Below are 18,928 nucleotides of genomic sequence, written 5' to 3'. Positions count from 1 at the left end.
TTCTTTCTTTCTTTCATTCTTTCTTCCTTCCTTCCTTCCTTCGTTCCTTTCTTTCCTTCTTCCTTTCTTTCTCTCTCTCTTTCTTTCTTCTACTAATTCTTTCTTTCTACTTTGTCTCCCTTTTATTCTGAGCCGGGTAGATTAAAGGATCTTGGTGCTGCAGCCAGGAGTCAGTGCTGTGCCTCTGAAGTGGGAGAACCAACTTCAGAACTACTTAATAACAAAGAGATCACTGAAGAAATCAAAGAGGAAATCAAAAAATACCTAGAAACCAATAACAATGGAGACACGATGATCCAAAACCTATGGGATGCAGCAAAAGCAGTTCTAAGGGGGAAGTTTATAGCAATACAATCCCACCTTAAGAAACAGGAAATATCTCGAGTAAACAACCTGACCCTGCACCTAAAGCAATTAGAGAAAGAAGAACAAAACACCCCAAAGTTAGCAGAAGGAAAGAAATCAAAAGGTCAGATCAGAAATAAATGAAAAAGAAATGAAGGAAACGATAGCAAAGATCAACAAACTAAAAGCTGGTTCTTTGAGAAGATAAACAAAATTGATAAACCATTAGCCAGACTCATCAAGAAAAAAAGGGAGAAGACTCAAATCAATAGAATTAGAAATGAAAAAGGAGAAGTAACAACAGACACTGCAGAAACACAAAGGATCATGAGAGATTACTGCAAGCAACTCTATGCCAATAACATGGAAAACCTGGAGGAAATGGACAAATTCTTAGAAATGCACAACCTGCCAAGACTGAATCAGGAAGAAATAGAAAATATGAATAGACCAATCACAAGCACTGAAATTGAAACTGTGACTAAAAATCTTCCAACAAACAAAAGCCCAGGACCAGATGGCTTCACAGGCGAATTCTACCAACATTTAGAGAAGAGCTAACACCCATCCTTCTCAAACTCTTCCAAACAATTTCAGAGGAAGGAACACTCCCAAACTCATTCTATGAGACCACCATCACCTTGATACCAAAACCAGGCAAGGATGTCACAAAGAAAGAAAACTACAGGCCAATATCACTGATGAATATAGATGCAAAAATCCTCAACAAAATACTAGCAAACAGAATCCAACAGCACATTAAAACAATCATACACCGTGATCAAGTGGGGTTTATTCCAGGAATGCAAGGATTCTTCAATATACGCAAATCAATCAATGTGATACACCATATTAACAAGTTGAAGGAGAAAAACCATATGATCATCTCAATAGATGCAGAGAAAGCTTTTGACAAAATTCAACACCATTTATGATAAAAACCCTGCAGAAAGTAGGCATAGAGGGAACTTTCCTCAACATAATAAAGCCCACATATGACAAACCCACAGCCAACATCATCCTCAATGGTGAAAAACTGAAACCATTTCCACTAAGATCAGGAACAAGACAAGGCTGCCCACTCTCACCACTCTTATTCAACATAGTTTTGGAAGTTTTAGCCACAGCAATCAGAGAAGAAAAGGAAATAAAAGGAATCCAAATTGGAAAAGAAGAAATAAAGCTGTCACTGTTTGCAGATGACATGATACTATACATAGAGAATCCTAAAGATGCTACCAGAAACCTACTAGAGCTAATCAATGAATTTGGTAAAGTAGCAGGATACAAAATTAATGCACAGAAATCTCTGGCATTCTTGTACACTAATGATGAAACATCTGAAAATGAAATCAAGAAAACACTCCCATTTACCATTGCAACAAAAAGAATAAAATATCGGGGAATAAACCTACCTAAGGAGACAAAAGACCTGTATGCCGAAAATTATAAGACACTGATGAAAGAAATTAAAGATGATACAAATAGATGGAGAGATGTACCATGCTCCTGGATTGGAAGAATCAATATTGTGAAAATGACTCTATTACCCAAAGCAATCTATAGATTCAATGCAATCCCTATCAAAATACCACTGGCGTTTTTCACAGAACTAGAACAAAAAAATTCAAAATTTGTTTGGAAAAACAAAAGACCCCGTATAGCCAAAGCAATCTTGAGAAAGAAACACGGAGCTGGAGGAATCAGGCTCCCTGACTTCAGACTATACTACAAAGCTACAGTAATCAAGACAGTGTGGTACTGGCACAAAAAGAGAAAGATAGATCAATGGAACAGGATAGAAAGCCCAGAGGAAAACCCATGCACATATGGTCAACTTATCTTTGATAAAGGAGGCAGGAATGTACAGTGGAGAAAGGACAGCCTCTTCAATAAGTGGTGCTGGGAAAACTGGACAGGGACATGTAAAAGTATGACATTAGATCATTCCCTAACACCATACACAAAGATAAGCTCAAAATGGATTAAAGACCTAAATGTAAGGCCACACACTATCAAACTCTTAGAGGAAAACATAGGCAGAACATTCTATGACATAAATCACAGCAAGATCCTTTTGGACCCACCTCCTAGAGAAATGGAAATAAAAACAAAGATAAACAAATGGGACCTAATGAAACTTAAAAGCTTTTGCACAGCAAAGGAAACCATAAACAAGACCAAAAGACAACCCTCAGAATGGGAGAAAATATTTGCAAATGAAGCAACTGACAAAGGATTAATCTCCAAAATTTATAAGCAGCTCATGCAGCTCAATAGCAAAAAAACAAACAACCCAATCGAAAAATGGGCAGAAGACTTAAATAGGCATTTCTCCAAAGAAGATATACAGACTGCCAACAAACACATGAAAGAATGCTCAACATCATTAATCATTAGAGAAATGCAAATCAAAACTAGAATGAGATATCGTCTCACACCAGTCAGAATGGCCATCATCAAGAAATCTAGAAACAATAAATGCTGGAGACGGTGTGGAGAAAAGGGAACACTCTTGCACTGCTGGTGGGAATGTGAATTGGTACAGCCACTATGGAGAACAGTATGGAGGTTCCTTAAAAAACTAAAAATAGAACTACCATATGACCCAGCAATCCCACTACTAGGAATATACCCTGAGAAAACCATAATTCAAAAAGAGACATGTACCAAAATGTTCATTGCAGCTCTATTCACAATAGCCCGGAGCTGGAAACAACCTAAGTGTCCATCATCGGATGAATGGATAAAGAAGATGTGGCACATATATACAATGGAATATTACTCAGCCATAAAAAGAAACGAAACTGAGCTATTTGTAATGAGGTGGATAGACCTAGGGTCTGTCATACAGTGTGAAGTAAGTCAGAAAAAGAAAGACAAATACCGTATGCTAACACATATATATGGAATTTAAAAAAAAATGTCATGAAGAACCTAGGGATAAAACAGGAATAAAGACACTGACCTACTTGAGAATGGAGTTGAGGATATGGGGAGGGGGAAGGGTAAGATGTGAGAGAGCGAAAGAGATTCATGGACATATATACAGTACCAAACGTAAGGTAGATAGATAGTGGGAAGCAGCCGCATAGCACAGGCAGATCAGCTTGGTGTTTTTTGACCGCCTGGAGGGGTGGGATGGGGAGGGTGGGAGGGAGGGAGACGCAAGAGGGAAGGGATGTGGGAACAGATGTATATGTATGACTGATTCACTTTGTTATAAAGCAGAAACTAATAATAATAATAATAATAATAATAATAAAAAGATAAAAATATATATATAAATAATTGCTTCAAGGTAACTGAAAAACTCAGTGACTTACTTTTCTCCTTTTTGAAATGGCTGAATCATAACTACTTCAGACTGTTTTCTATTCTTTCTTTTAGAATCTAGAGAGAGTTTGGTAACACGTTCCTCCTAGAAATCCCTCTATAATATCTTAATCCAAAGCCTTTCTGCATAAAATCACAGTGTGTTTTTTTTTCTCCATCATTAAAAGTTATTTAAAAAAAAAGTTTTTAAGGCAGCTGGTTGCTGTCTCCCTTCATATAATGAACTCAACAATGCAATTAGCACCTACCTACCTCCTTTTTCTTTTAAGCTAATTAATGCCACTTTCTTTAATTCTTCTACTTTTAAATTTCTGTCTTTATATTTTTCTTATGATCTCCCTAAGGTGCATTTCAAACATGAAATCCAAAGTTCTTAGAGGACAACATTCATATTTGTTTATTTGTCTCCCCAGAATTTCCTGAGGATAGAAATTCTTCAAATCTTCATGACCAAAACACAGAAGAGAGTTTAGCTTGGTTGAACTGAATTGTCATATAAGCCTCACTTAGGAGAGTTATATCTCTCACACATACAGGTGCTAGATAGAGTACTAAAACTCATTGTTTTACCCAGATATAATGAGTTGTTCTACCCAAATATAATGAGACATACCCCCAAATGTATGTCCACCTAGAACTTCAGAATGTGACCTTATTTAGAAAGAGGTTTTACAGATGTAATTTGTAAAAACAAGAGTATACTAGATTAGGGTGGGCCCTAATCCTAGGGCTGGTGTCCTTACAAGATAACAGAGATATGTGACATGTTATTTTAATGCCCAGTTTGTGGTACCTCATTACAGCAGGACTAGGAAACTCGTAAACCAAGCATCACTGTTTCTCCCACCATCTGAGCAACTGGCAATGTTTCCTTATGGTTCACTGTCCATCACAGGCCATGTCTCAAAATTGTTACTCTCCCAAAAAGAGATACAAATAAAAGACATTTTGTTTCAGATCATCCTTTTCCTCAAAGGCTTGTTCATTCAAAATCCACATCCAATTCCATCAATATAATAAAAAAATGTAAGAAAAAGGGAAGATATGATTAGAAAAGGTAAAAGGACACCCAGTCATTAAAAATCACATATTTGAAGAACTTTCATTTAAGGAAAGTGCTCAATATATAATGTTAGAAGAAAAAACAAGATACATATTTCTTATGAAATATGCTTTCAATATTTTAAGTGCACATATAAAAATAAGATACTTGAAGAAAAAAAAAACAGCAATAAATACTCTTTGGGAGGCAAACCTAAAGATACCTTGTATTTGGCCCTTTCTATCCTTGTTTATTTTATGGATTTTCTACAATGAATTAATTACTTCTATAATCAGAAAAATGCTATTTACACAGGTTATTTGAAGAGAAGAGAATAAATGGGAGAAAAAAAGTTATCTTTAAAAATATCTTAACAATCCCTATTCATCCAAGAAGCACAGGATACTTTACAAACTACTAAAATGAATAAGTCTGACATGTCTTAGATAGGAATTGGATATCAAATAATTTTATCTGAGGTACTGAAAATTTCCTCAAATTGTGCAATGGTATATCAAATCAAGAAATCAGCCCCAGAGTTTTGCTTTCTCTCTACTGATCTTTCTACTACCAATGACACCTTTTACATACTTAGATGGTACTTCGTTAAAAAGAAAATTTAGGGACTTCCCTGGTGGTCCAGTGGTTCAGAATCTGCTGTCCAAAACAGGGAACATGGGTTCCAGGGAACTAAGACTGAGTGCCTCAACTACTGAGTCTGCATGCCACAACTAGAGAGCCCATGTGCTGCCACTACAGGGCCCATGTGCTCTGGTGTCTGCACACTACAATTAGAGAGCCTACACACCATAACTAGAGAGAAGCCCACATTCCACAACTGGAGAGAAGCCCACGCACCACAACTAGGGATGAGCCTGTGTGCTGCAATGAAAGATCCCATGTGTCACAACGAAAGATCCCGTGTGCCACAACTAAGACCCAACACAGTCATAAATAAATAAATAAATAAATAAATAAGAAAATTTATACTGGGAAATTAAGTATTATGAAAGCAATCCAGACATAGTATAATGTGAAAAACGTATTATTCATTATTAACCACCTTCTTCAGTGCCCACATCTACACACTTTCGTTTTTCCATATATCTAATTCCAAAAATGGCACATCTAATCTCATTCAAATACCTATGCCCAACTGAAAATGCATCATCCTCTTCTCAAAGAAAAATACCAAAATCATGTCCAGTTTCTGAATTGTGCTCTGAGTTTAAGATCTCTGTAGGCTGTGAATTCCTCTTGGTGGGTTTCAAATGTGGCTCCTCATGGCCCAGCAAATGATAAATCGTCCAGTGAAATGATGAATGTGATCATCCCAACAAGCTCACAATACACAGGAAAGGATAAACAATATAATTATAACCAAAAGACCTTCCATTTGAAAGATAGAGAACGAGAAGGGGCATGGAGAGGTGAAGTGACTTCCTGCTCTGTATTAGAGTGAAGTCCTCAGGGGACAGCCTGATTTTGAGGACCTTTCTGCCACACCTCAAGGAAGCAGGAGGAAGACTCCCTTTCTGGAACTACATTGCTTTGGCACCTCTCTTCCTGTTGGCATATTTTGAAAGGATGGTGATTACCTTTGCTTAGGAGCATTTATGGTTCTCTTTTCAGACACTGGCACTTTCTGGCAATAAACTCCCTTAAAATTCTTAAAAAAATATATATATATATGATTTAACAGACTTTTCTAAAGAAGACACATGTAGAGGTCCTGGAATGGATACTTTTATTATTATTCTGTATTTCTTTGTTGTTTGAAACTTTAAGAAGAATGTACAATTTGTACAACTTTCAAAAAAAGTTTTAAGTTTAAATCAAGAAGAGAGAAAAAGAGAAGGAAAGAAATTAAAGTCTCAATGTACTATATCTGACTACATGGTAATAAAAGAACCAATGCATTTCTAATACAGCTAACTCACTATCTGATCATGACGGCATTTTTCTTAATAATCTAGAAATTCTTTTGATTCAACACATATGAACAAATAATTATAACAGTCCCATTGCCTTACTGCAGATCTCCATTTAATGTATACTCATATAAAAATCCTGGTGAAAATTCAGTTTCAAATATTTAAAAGCCATATGAATAAAAACTAAACTTCTGTGAAACAACTGCATTTTCCAAATAGCATACCAACTTTCAGGTCATAAATAGCAACAGATTTAAATAAAGCCCTATTTAAAAAAAAAAAAAAGAAAGAAAGAAAGAAAAAGCAATAGCTGTAAGCAATAAGCAATAAGCCACTTAAAGACACTTCTACAGAGCACATTTTCAAATCTTTGGGTTAATACTACACTTCAGGGCAATAGGTATATGGAATTTCCTTTTGCTTTTCTCTCTGTTTTTATGTATGTTTGAAAATTTTATAATAAAAATAAGTTTTTAGAACATGTACCTCAAAAGGTTAATTCTTCCTATTAATGCTAGTAGACAGTGGATGATCACTATAATTATACATATTAGTAGTATTTCACTCTTGGTATATATTGTACATACAACATATAATCATAAGAGCTTCCATTCCTTGAATGCCAACTTTGTACAAAATGCTTTAAATCATTATGTAACTTAACAACCTTCCTAAAGTTATTGGTATTAATATACACATTTGACAAATAAAATGGCAACTCAGAGAAGTTAAGCCACTTGTTAGAGATTACAAATTTAGAAAATAGAAAGTTAGAACTTTAAACTCATGTGTAAATGACCCCAAAGTCCATGTTCTTCATTTCTATACTATGTTGCTTCCTGAAAAGGATGGTCTAATTATTTTTAAAGTTCACTACCATTATTCTGAAACTTACTCTCTTTCACTGATAATCATGGCATAACCTAGAGCCAGTCATTTATCCTCTGTGTTCATCATTTCCCCATTAGTTGTCCCATCTAATAAAATGTGGAAATTTTATTAACTTGAACCAGTTGGACCAAAGCTCAGATGAATTCACAGAATACCTTACTTCAGAGTTTTCAGAAAATTCTGAAATAGATGTTACAAAGGTGATACTAACTCAGATTCTGCCAAAATTACTCTAAATTAATGGGATCTAAATAATGTTTTTTTAATCAAAATTGTAAGTACAGAATCACTGTAGAAGAAACTGTGAATTCACGATATTACTAAGGCAAATACTGAATGTAGTTTAAGAACATTATTTTTATTTGTTTAACATTTATTCAATTGAAATTTAAGACACTGCAGGTATAAAGGTTAAAAAGAGTACTCCCTTCCTCTGTAAGATTACAGTCTAATGGGAAGACAGACTTGAAAAGACTTACTCTACTTTGTGGTATGTACAAACTATAATGGTACCAGAGAAGAATTAGCATCAGAAGCCTGCTTTGGCAATCAGAGAAGACATCATAGGGCAGAAAAAGAGTTAAACTAAGACATGAATAATACCTTGTAGCAGGATGAATAAAATATTGCAGAATTTACCAGGTCAACATTAACAACATCCAGTGCTTATTAAACATTCAAAACTGTATTTTTGGAAAACAGTTTGGCAATTCCTTAAAAAAATTACAACATGGAATTACCATATGACTCAGCAATTCCACTGCTGGGTATATACTCAAAAGAAGTGAAAGGAGGGACTGGAACAGATATTTGTACCCCATGTTCAAAGCAACATTATTCTCAATAGCCAAAAGGAGGAAGCAACCCAACTGTCCATGGGCAGATGAATGAATATACAAAATGTGGCATATACATACAATGGAATATTATTCAGCCATAAAAAAGACGGAAATCTGACACAGGCTATAACATAGACAGACTTTGAAGACATTATACTATGTGAAATATGCCAGTCACAAAACGACAAATATTGTATGATCCTATTCATATGAGATTCCTAGAGTGCTCAAATTCTTAGAGACAAGAAGTAGAATGGTGGTTGCCAGGTGTTAGAGGGAGGGAGGAATGGGAAGTTATAGTGTTTAATGGGTACAGTTTCAGTTGAAAAGATAGAAAACTTCTGGAGATAGGTGGTGATGATGGTTGTGCAACAACATGAATATACATAGTGCCACACTTAAAAATGTTTAAAATGGTAAATTTTATGTTATGTATAATTTACCACAAAAAAACTCTACATTTGGGACTTCTGGGTAAGATGGCGGAAGAGTAAGATGCGGAGATCACCGTCCTCCCCACGGACACACCAGAAATACAGCTACACGTGGAACAACTCCTACAGAACACCTACTGAACGCTGGCAGAAGACCTCAGACCTCCCAAAAGGCAAGAAACTCCCCACATACCTGGGTAGGGCAAAGCGGAGAGGTTCCCACACAGAGGATCGGTGCCGAGCGGCACTCACCAGCCCGAGAGGCTTGTCTGCTCGCCCCGGCGGCGCTGGAAGCTGAGGCTCGGGCTTCGGTCAGAGCGCAGGGAGAGGACTGGGGCTGGCGGCGAGAACTCAGCCGGAAGGGGGCTAATGAGCCACAGCTAGCCGGCAGGGAGGCCGGGGAAACTCTGGAGCTGCCGAAGAGGCAAGAGACTTTTTCTTCCCTCTTGGTTTCCTGGTGCACGAGGAGAGGGGATTAAGAGCGCTGCTTAAAGGGGCTCCACAGACGGGCACAAGTCACGACTGAAAGCGCGGAGCCCAGTGACGGGCGTGGGACGCTGGGGCTGCTGCTGCCGCCGCCAAGAAGCCTGTGTGCGAGCACAGGACACTGTCCACACTGCCCTTCCGGGAGCCTGTGCAGCCCGCCACTGCCGGGGTCCCGGGATCCAGGGGCGGTTTCCCTGGGAAAACGCACGGCGCGCCTCGGGCTGGTGCAACGTCAAGCCGAACTCTGCCGCTGCAGGATCGCCCCGCACTCCGTGCCCCTCCCTCCCGCCCGGCCTGAGTGAGCCAGAGTCCCCGAAGAGGCTGCTCCTTTAACCCTGTCCTGTCTGAGAGAAGAACAGATGCCCTCCGGCGACCTACACGCAGAGGCGGGGCCAAATCCAAAGCTGAGACCCAGGAGCTGTGAGAACAAAGAAGAGAAAGGGAAACCTCTCCCAGCAGCCTCAGAAGCATCGGACTAAAGCTCCACAATCAACTTGATGTACCCTGCATCTGTGGAATACATGAATGGACAACAAATCATCCCAAATTGAGGAGCCAGGAGTCAGTGCTGTGCCTCTGAGGTGGGAGAGCCAACTTCAGGACACTGGTCCACAAGAGACCTCCCAGCCCCACATAATATCAAACGGCGAAAATCTTCCAGAGATCTCCATCTCAACACCAGCACCCAGCTTCACTCAACGACCAGCAAGCTACAGTGCTGGACACCCTATGCCAAACAACTAGCAAGACAGGAACACAATGCCACCCATTAGCAGAGAGGTGGCCTAAAATCATAAAAAGTCCACAGACACCCCAAAACGCACCACCAGACATGGACCTGCCCACCAGAAAGACAAGATCCAGCCTCACCCACCAGAACACAGGCACTAGTCCCCTCCTCCAGGAAGCCTACACAACCCACTAAACCAACCTTAGCCACTGGGGACAGACAGCAAAAACAACGGGAACTACGAACATGCAGCCTGCAAAAAGGAGACCCCAAACACAGTAAGATAAGCAAAATGAAAAGACAGAAAAACACACAGCAGGAGAAAGAGCAAGATAAAAACCCACCAGACCTAACAAATGAAGAGATAATAGGCAGTCTACCTGAAAAAGAATTCAGAATAATGATAGTAAAGATGATCCAAGATTCTATTTCCCAGATCCAAAATCTTGGAAATAGAATAGACAAAATGCAAGAAACAGTTAACAAGGACCTAGAAGAACTAAAGATGAATCAAGCATCGATTAAAAACACAATAAATGAAATAAAAAATACTCTAGATGGGATCAATAGCAGAATAACTGAGGCAGAAGAATGGATAAGTGAGGTGGAAGATAAAATAGTGGAAATAACTGCTGCAGAGCAAAATAAATAAAAAACAATGAAAAGAACAGAGGACAGTCTCAGAGACCTCTGGGACAACATTAAACGCACGAACATTCGAATTATAGGGGTTCCAGAAGAAGAAGAGAAAAAGAAAGGGACTGAGAAAATATTTGAAGAGATTATAGTTGAAAACTTCCCTAATATGGGAAAGGAAATAGTTAATCAAGTGCAGGAGGCACAGAGAGTCCCATACAGAATAAATCCAAGGAGAAATACGCCAAGACACATATTAATCAAACTGTCAAAAATTAAACACAAAGAAATCATATTAAAAGCAGCAAGGCAAAAACAACAAATAACACACAAGGGAATCCCCATCAGGTTAACAGCTGATCTCTCAGCAGAAACTCTACAAGCCAGAAGGGAGTGGCAGGACATACTTAAAGTGATGAAGGAGAAAAACCTGCAACCAAGATTACTCTACCCAGCAAGGATCTCATTCAGATTTGATGGAGAAATTAAAACGTTTACAGAGAAGCAAAAGCTGAGAGAGTTCAGCACCACCAAACCAGCTTTACAACAAATGCTAAAGGAACTTCTCTAGGCAAGAAACACAACAGAAGGAAAAGACCTACAATAACGAACCCAAAACAATTAAGAAAATGGGAATAGGAACATACATATCGATAATTACCTTAAATGTAAATCGACTAAATGCTCCCACCAAAAGACAGAGATTGGCTGAATGGATACAAAAAGAAGACCCATATATATGCTGTCTACAAGAGACCCACTTCAGATCTAGAGACACATACAGACTGAAAGTAAGGGGATGGAAAAAGATATTCCATGCAAATGGAAACCAAAAGAAAGCTGGAGTAGCAATTCTCATATCACACAAAATAGACTTTAAAATAAAGACTACTAGAAGAGACAAAGAAGGACACTACATAATGATCAAGGGATCGATCCAAGAAGAAGATATAACAATTGTAAATATTTATGCACCAAACATAGGAGCACATCAATACATAAGGCAAATACTAACAGCCATAAAAGGAGAAATCGACAGTAACACAATCATAGTAGGGGACTTTAACACCCCACTTTCACCAATGGACAGATCATCCAAAATGAAAATAAATAAGGAAACACAAGCTTTAAATGATACATTAAACAAGATGGACTTAATTGATATTTATAGGACATTCCATCCAAAAACAACAGAATACACATTTTTCTCAAGCGCTCATGGAACATTCTCCAGGATAGATCATATCTTGGGTTACAAATCAAGCCTTGGTAAATTTAAGAAAATTGAAATTGTATCAAGTATCTTTTCCGACCACAATGCTATGAGACTAGATATCAATTACAGGAAAAGAGCTGTAAAAAATACAAACACATGGAGGCTAAACAATACACTACTTAATAACAAAGTGATCACTGAAGAAATCAAAGGGGAAATTAAAAAATACCTAGAAACAAATGACAATGGAGACACGATGACCCAAAACCTATGGGATGCAGCAAAAGCAGTTCTAAGAGGGAAGTTTATAGCAATACAATCCCACCTTAAGAAACAGGAAACATCTCGAATACACAACCTAACTTTGCACCTAAAGAAATTAGAGAAAGAAGAACAAAAACATCCCAAAGTTAGCAGAAGGAAAGAAATCATAAAGATCAGATCAGAAATAAGTGAAACAGAAATGAAGGAAACAATAGCGAAGATCAATAAAACTAAAAGCTGGTTCTTTGAGAATATAAACAAAATTTATAAACCATTAGCCAGACTCATCAAGAAAAAGAGGGAGAAGACTCAAATCAATAGAATTAGAAATGAAAAAGGAGAAGTAACAACTGACACTGCAGAAATACAAAAGATCATGGGAGATTACTACAAGCAACTCTATGCCAATAAAATGGACAACCTGGAAGAAATGGACAAATTCTTAGAAATGCACAACCTGCCAAGACTGAATCAGGAAGAAATAGAAAATATGAACAGACCAATCACAAGCACTGAAATTGAAACTGTGATAAAAAATCTTCCAACAAACAAAAGCCCAGGACCAAATGGCTTCACAGGTAAATTCTATCAAGCATTTAGAGAAGAGCTAACACCTATCCTTCTCAAACTCTTCCAAAATATAGCAGAGGGAGGAACACTCCCAAACTCATTCTACGAGGCCACCATCACCTTGATACCAAAACCAGACAAGGATGTCACAAAGAAAGAAAACTACAGGCCAATATCACTGATGAACATAGATGCAAAAATCCTCAACAAAATACTAGCAAACAGAATCCAACAGCACATTAAAAGGTTCATACACCATGATCAAGTGGGGTTTATTCCAGGAATGCAAGGATTCTTCAATATACGCAAATCAATTAACGTTATACACCATATTTACAAATTGAAGGAGAAAAACCATATGATCATCTCAATAGATGCAGAGAAAGCTTTCGACAAAATTCAACACCCATTTATGATAAAAACCCTGCAGAAAGTAGGCATAGAGGGAAATTTCCTCAACATAATAAAGGCCATATATGACAAACCCACAGCTAACATTGTCCTCAATGGTGAAAAACTGAAACCATTTCCACTAAGATCAGGAACAAGACAAGGTTGCCCACTCTCACCACTCTTATTCAACATAGTTTTGGAAGTTTTAGCCACAGCAATCAGAGAAGAAAAGGAAATAAAAGGAATCCAAATTGGAAAAGAAGAAATAAAGCTGTCACTGTTTGCAGATGACATGATACTATACATAGAGAATCCTAAAGATGCTACCAGAAACCTACTAGAGCTAATCAATGAATTTGGTAAAGTAGCAGGATACAAAATTAATGCACAGAAATCTCTGGCATTCTTGTACACTAATGATGAAACATCTGAAAATGAAATCAAGAAAACACTCCCATTTACCATTGCAACAAAAAGAATAAAATATCGGGGAATAAACCTACCTAAGGAGACAAAAGACCTGTATGCCGAAAATTATAAGACACTGATGAAAGAAATTAAAGATGATACAAATAGATGGAGAGATGTACCATGCTCCTGGATTGGAAGAATCAATATTGTGAAAATGACTCTATTACCCAAAGCAATCTATAGATTCAATGCAATCCCTATCAAAATACCACTGGCGTTTTTCACAGAACTAGAACAAAAAAATTCAAAATTTGTTTGGAAAAACAAAAGACCCCGTATAGCCAAAGCAATCTTGAGAAAGAAACACGGAGCTGGAGGAATCAGGCTCCCTGACTTCAGACTATACTACAAAGCTACAGTAATCAAGACAGTGTGGTACTGGCACAAAAAGAGAAAGATAGATCAATGGAACAGGATAGAAAGCCCAGAGGAAAACCCATGCACATATGGTCAACTTATCTTTGATAAAGGAGGCAGGAATGTACAGTGGAGAAAGGACAGCCTCTTCAATAAGTGGTGCTGGGAAAACTGGACAGGGACATGTAAAAGTATGACATTAGATCATTCCCTAACACCATACACAAAGATAAGCTCAAAATGGATTAAAGACCTAAATGTAAGGCCAGACACTATCAAACTCTTAGAGGAAAACATAGGCAGAACACTCTATGACATAAATCACAGCAAGATCCTTTTGGACCCACCTCCTAGAGAAATGGAAATAAAGACAAAAATAAACAAATGGGACCTAATTAAACTTAAAAGCTTTTGCACAGCAAAGGAAACCATAAACAAGACCAAAAGACAACCCTCAGAATGGGAGAAAATATTTGTAAATGAAGCAACTGACAAAGGATTAATCTCCAAAATTTATAAGCAGCTCATGCAGCTCAATAGCAAAAAAAACAAACAACCCAATCCAAAAACGGGCAGAAGACTTAAATAGGCATTTCTCCAAAGAAGATATACAGACTGCCAACAAACGCATGAAAGGATGCTCAACATCTTTGCTCATTAGAGAAATACAAATCAAAACTAGAATGAGATATCATCTCACACCAGTCAGAATGGCCATCATCAAGAAATCTAGAAACAATAAATGCTGGAGAGGGGGTGGAAAAAACGGAATACTCTTGCACTGCTGGTGGGAATGTGAATTGGTACAGCCACTATGGAGAACGGTATGGAGGTTCCGTAAAAAACTACAAATAGAGCCACCATATGACCCAGCAATCCCACTACTGGGCATATACCCTGAGAAAACCATAATTCAAAAAGAGACATGTACCAAAATGTTCATAGCAGCCCTATTTACATTAGCCCGCAGATGGAAACAACCTAAGTGTCCATCACCAGATGAATGGGTAAAGAAGATGTGGCACATATATACAATGGAATATTACTCAGCCATAAAAAGAAATGAAATTGAGCTACTTGTAATGAGGTGGATGGACCTAGAGTCTGTCATACAGAGTGAAGTAAGTCAGAAAGAGAAAGACAAATACTGTATGATGACACATATATATAGAATTTAAGAAAAAAATGTCATGAAGAACATAGGGGTAAGACAGGAATAAAGACACAGACCTACTAGAGAATGGACTTGAGGATATGGGGAGGGGGAAGGGTAAGCTGTGACAAAGTGCAAGAGCGGCATGGACATATATACACTACCAAACGTAAGGTAGATAGCTAGTGGGAAGCAGCCGCATAGCACAGGGAGATCAGTTCGGTGCTTTGTGACCGCCTGGAGGGGTGGGATAGGGAGGGTGGGAGGGAGATGCAAAAGGGAGGGGATATGGGAATATATGTATATGTATAACTGATTAAATTTGTTATAAAGCAAAAAATAAAAAAATTAAATTAAAAAAAACTCTACATTTTTTCTAAAACACAGAAATTACACTCAATTTTCCTATTTGAGTCTTCTTCAGTGTAAAATATTGCTCAGTGGGTTAAAAGGACTGAAATCTCACTTTTGTGTTGATCAATCATAAAAAGTAATTAATGGATCGACAACTATTTATTGAATACCTTGTGGATTGATGGGCTTCTAATTATTACTTTGCAGTGGAAACATGCTCACCCCAACATGAAAAACTGCCATTTCTTTCCCAGAAGTTAAAAGTTGCTAAGACCAACTACTTCTCAGGTATTTGAAATAAAGCAAAGTCAAAATTCATCTCCAAATGAAAAAAAAAGTTCATTTTTCATTGTTTATGGCTTAAAAACAACTAATAGAAGTGTCTCTTTTGGATTAATTGCAAGGGATAAAAATTTATGCTCTGGAACATAATATTTTCAAAAAGTCTGAGGTAACCAAAAACAGTATATGATTTTAAAAATCATTTAACCATAACTAATATATTAAAATATTTATGATAACAGTCAGAGTTCACTCATTTCAAACAAGTTCAGCAGGCACAGAACACAAAGGAAGAAATTGGAAAGAACAGGTCTTGAAATTCTAGAACAAAGCAAATCTTTGAATTATCTGTATAATTCAAGGTTCCAATTACTATAGGTTTTACTGGTTGCCTATTTTTTCTATTCCCAATAGCATAAACAAAATTATTTTTCAATTATATTTCAAGTAGTCTCTACTTACTCCTGGTGGAAACATCTGAATAACATTTCCAGCTATGTCTAGGATTCTTAGGTTGAAAAGATCACAAAGTCCCTGTATCAGGAAACAAAAGAGGTAGAGAGCTTTTAAAAAGTCTAATATATAGAATCACAAACATTTCTTGTAAGTTTAAACTTGATGCAGTTGACCACCTTTCCTAATTACCTGGTCAATTCTTCAGTATATCTCCCCAGGGAGATCACTATGTCTGGATCACCAGATTCTTTCAATTCTCCATTTCCTCTGACCACTCCAGGGCAACATAACATGGTGACCAAGAACTAGACTATTTGTAGTAACTATTTGTAGGTTCAAATTCACCTCCAACACTTACTATATATCTATAGGCAAATTTCTTAATCTTTGTACTTTAGTTTCTCCATTTGTAACATGGAAATGTTCATGGAAGCCACTATCTTCAATATGGATGTTGAATGCATTAAATAAATTACTAATCAAAAGTACTTACTAAAGGGCTTAATACATAGTGAGCACTTAGTAGACATTTCTATCATTAAAACAGAAAGAACCTTTGGGAGACAGAGCACAGACGTAATCTTAGAAAGCTATTTCTATCAACAATTCCACTGGCATTTATTTCACATCCACCTTTTGTGTGGCATTGTGCTAACACAACCCTTTCCTTATAAGGGAAATCTGTTAGTCTAGCCACATGCCCAATGTAACTGGATGGGCATATACCTTCATATGCATGTGTGCAGACATACACATAATTTATAATGTACCAGAAAATGATTCATAATATGTTCAGTAACAAAAGATAGTGAGTATTTTCTGTAATGTCTTATCATTTATAATTCAGACTGAAAAGAACAATGATAGACTGAATCGTATTAAGTCGTATTAATCGTATTAATCGTATTAAATCGTATTAAATGTACGACATAAATGATTATAAATGATTATAGGCATTATAGGCATTCTTTACATGATAATTCAGGACAGGACTTACTAGCATGCAAATTTTTTAAAGTCTAAACGCCTTGGATTTATAAAATTGTGGTAAGACTATTGGTTTGAAATATGGACGTTTAAGTTAGACAGACATGGATCTGAGCTATTTTCCTGACTTTTGCAAACTATGTTCAAGTCACATAACCTCTCTGATATTTATTCTAAAATGGGTATAATAAGAGATACATTATAAAGTTGTTATGAACACTAAGTAATATAATGCTTCATGATGATCATATTGCTGCTGTTATTGCTTTTCCCTCAAATAAGGGAGACATGCTTTTAATAGGTTTAATCTGTAATTCCAAGACATTTTCTTACTTGTTTATAGTAAGTCGAATTTTTAAGGAATATAATAATAAAATTTTTGAAATATACTTATTTATAGCCTATACCTTGGTATATTTTTACATATCACATTACAGGGTGCACAGACTTTTTAAAGGGAATATATTCTTTTTTTTAAAATGTATTCATTTATTTGGCTGCATCGGGTCTTAGTTGCAGTGCAGGCTCTTCATTGCAGCACACGGGCTTCTCTCTAGTTGTGGCGCACAGGCTCCAGAGCACGCGGGCTCAGTTGACAGGTTCTTAACAGGAAACGGTACTTTTAAACTGGGAAATTTGAGGAGAGTTTAATAAAGCCACTATTTATAAAAGTTTGACAGGGTTCGGGGAAATCAACGAGGTTCCCTAAACCAAGAAAGGTAGTTCCCTAAAACCACAAGGTTCCCAAAAGCTAGCAACAGCAGGGAGTTCTTTAATACCACAGGCCTAAAGAGTCAAGGGAATGTAATAATGTCCATTGAGGATTACCTGACATTTGCTATGACCCTCCAGAAAAGCATGCAGGTAACTCACAGCACCCTATTAGAGAGAACACCAGGGGAAAACTCTATGGTATTCAATATCCCCCTGCCCTTTCACCTCCTGCTATTGCCCCTCATTGGCCATAACCTAGAGGAAGCCTGAGGACAAAGGAGCTCATTGATGCCCATACGGGTCAGTCTCCCAGGCACAGAGCAGGGTGGAAAAGGAGGGAGAGTGGATGTAAAGAAAAAATGGAAGATAACTAGCACATATTCGAAAACCAAAAAGTACTAATATTTTGTGCTGTATATAGAGTTGCCAGATAAAATACAGGACACTCACTTAAATTTAAATTTCAGACAAAAAAAATAAGATTTTTAAATCATATAAGAATGTCCCCTGTAATATTTGGAACATACTTATACTAAAAATATTTCTTCATCGGTAATCTGAAATTCAGATTTAAGCATTCTGTATTTTTATTTACTAAATCTGGCATCCCTAGCTTTGTGAAAAAATCCAAGTTATAACCTTCCTTTGTCATAGGGATTTGGGAACTGATTATACCTAATCAGACGGAAAGCAAATGCCCTCTTGTACTCAGATGCCCAAATCTATTCTACAACTGCTCCTTATCATGGTGTAATGAGTTCTTCACCAACAAAAGAAAATTTGGTTCCATCTTTTGCTTACCTCTGGCAAAGATTCAATGTTGTTCCTGACCAAAAGAAATTTCTGGAGCTTCTTCAAGAAATTAATCTCTTTGGGTATGCAAATGAGCTGATTGTAGTTAAGTTGAAGGTCAGAAAGATTCTCAAGGAAACAAAGTTCTCTAGGAATGCTGACTAGCTGGTTATGATTTATACTCAGATATGTAAGGCTATTTAATCTAAAAAATAAACAAAGTGTATGAATGAAATTCACAAGAAT

General features: G+C 37.2%; 1 protein-coding gene across 2 annotated transcripts in view; it reads right to left on the bottom strand.

Moving 5' to 3' along the window:
* The window catches only part of LRRC69 (leucine rich repeat containing 69), a 111,018-nt gene that overhangs the window by 71,830 nt on the left and 20,260 nt on the right, over positions 1-18,928 (bottom strand). Inside the window, exons 4-5 of one of the 2 annotated variants that reach the window (XM_060115784.1) lie at positions 18,692-18,887; positions 16,196-16,267 (exon numbers count right to left, since the gene is read on the bottom strand). The exons of the other annotated variant lie outside the window; for it this stretch is intronic. Coding sequence (XP_059971767.1) covers positions 16,196-16,267; positions 18,692-18,887 — 268 coding nt within the window. The remainder of the gene's footprint in view (positions 1-16,195; positions 16,268-18,691; positions 18,888-18,928) is intronic. 2 annotated transcript variants of the gene reach the window in all.

This window comes from Mesoplodon densirostris, chromosome 13, assembly GCF_025265405.1.
Source record: "Mesoplodon densirostris isolate mMesDen1 chromosome 13, mMesDen1 primary haplotype, whole genome shotgun sequence".
Classification (NCBI taxonomy): domain Eukaryota; kingdom Metazoa; phylum Chordata; class Mammalia; order Artiodactyla; family Ziphiidae; genus Mesoplodon; species Mesoplodon densirostris.
This window is presented reverse-complemented; position numbering and strand designations above follow the sequence as displayed.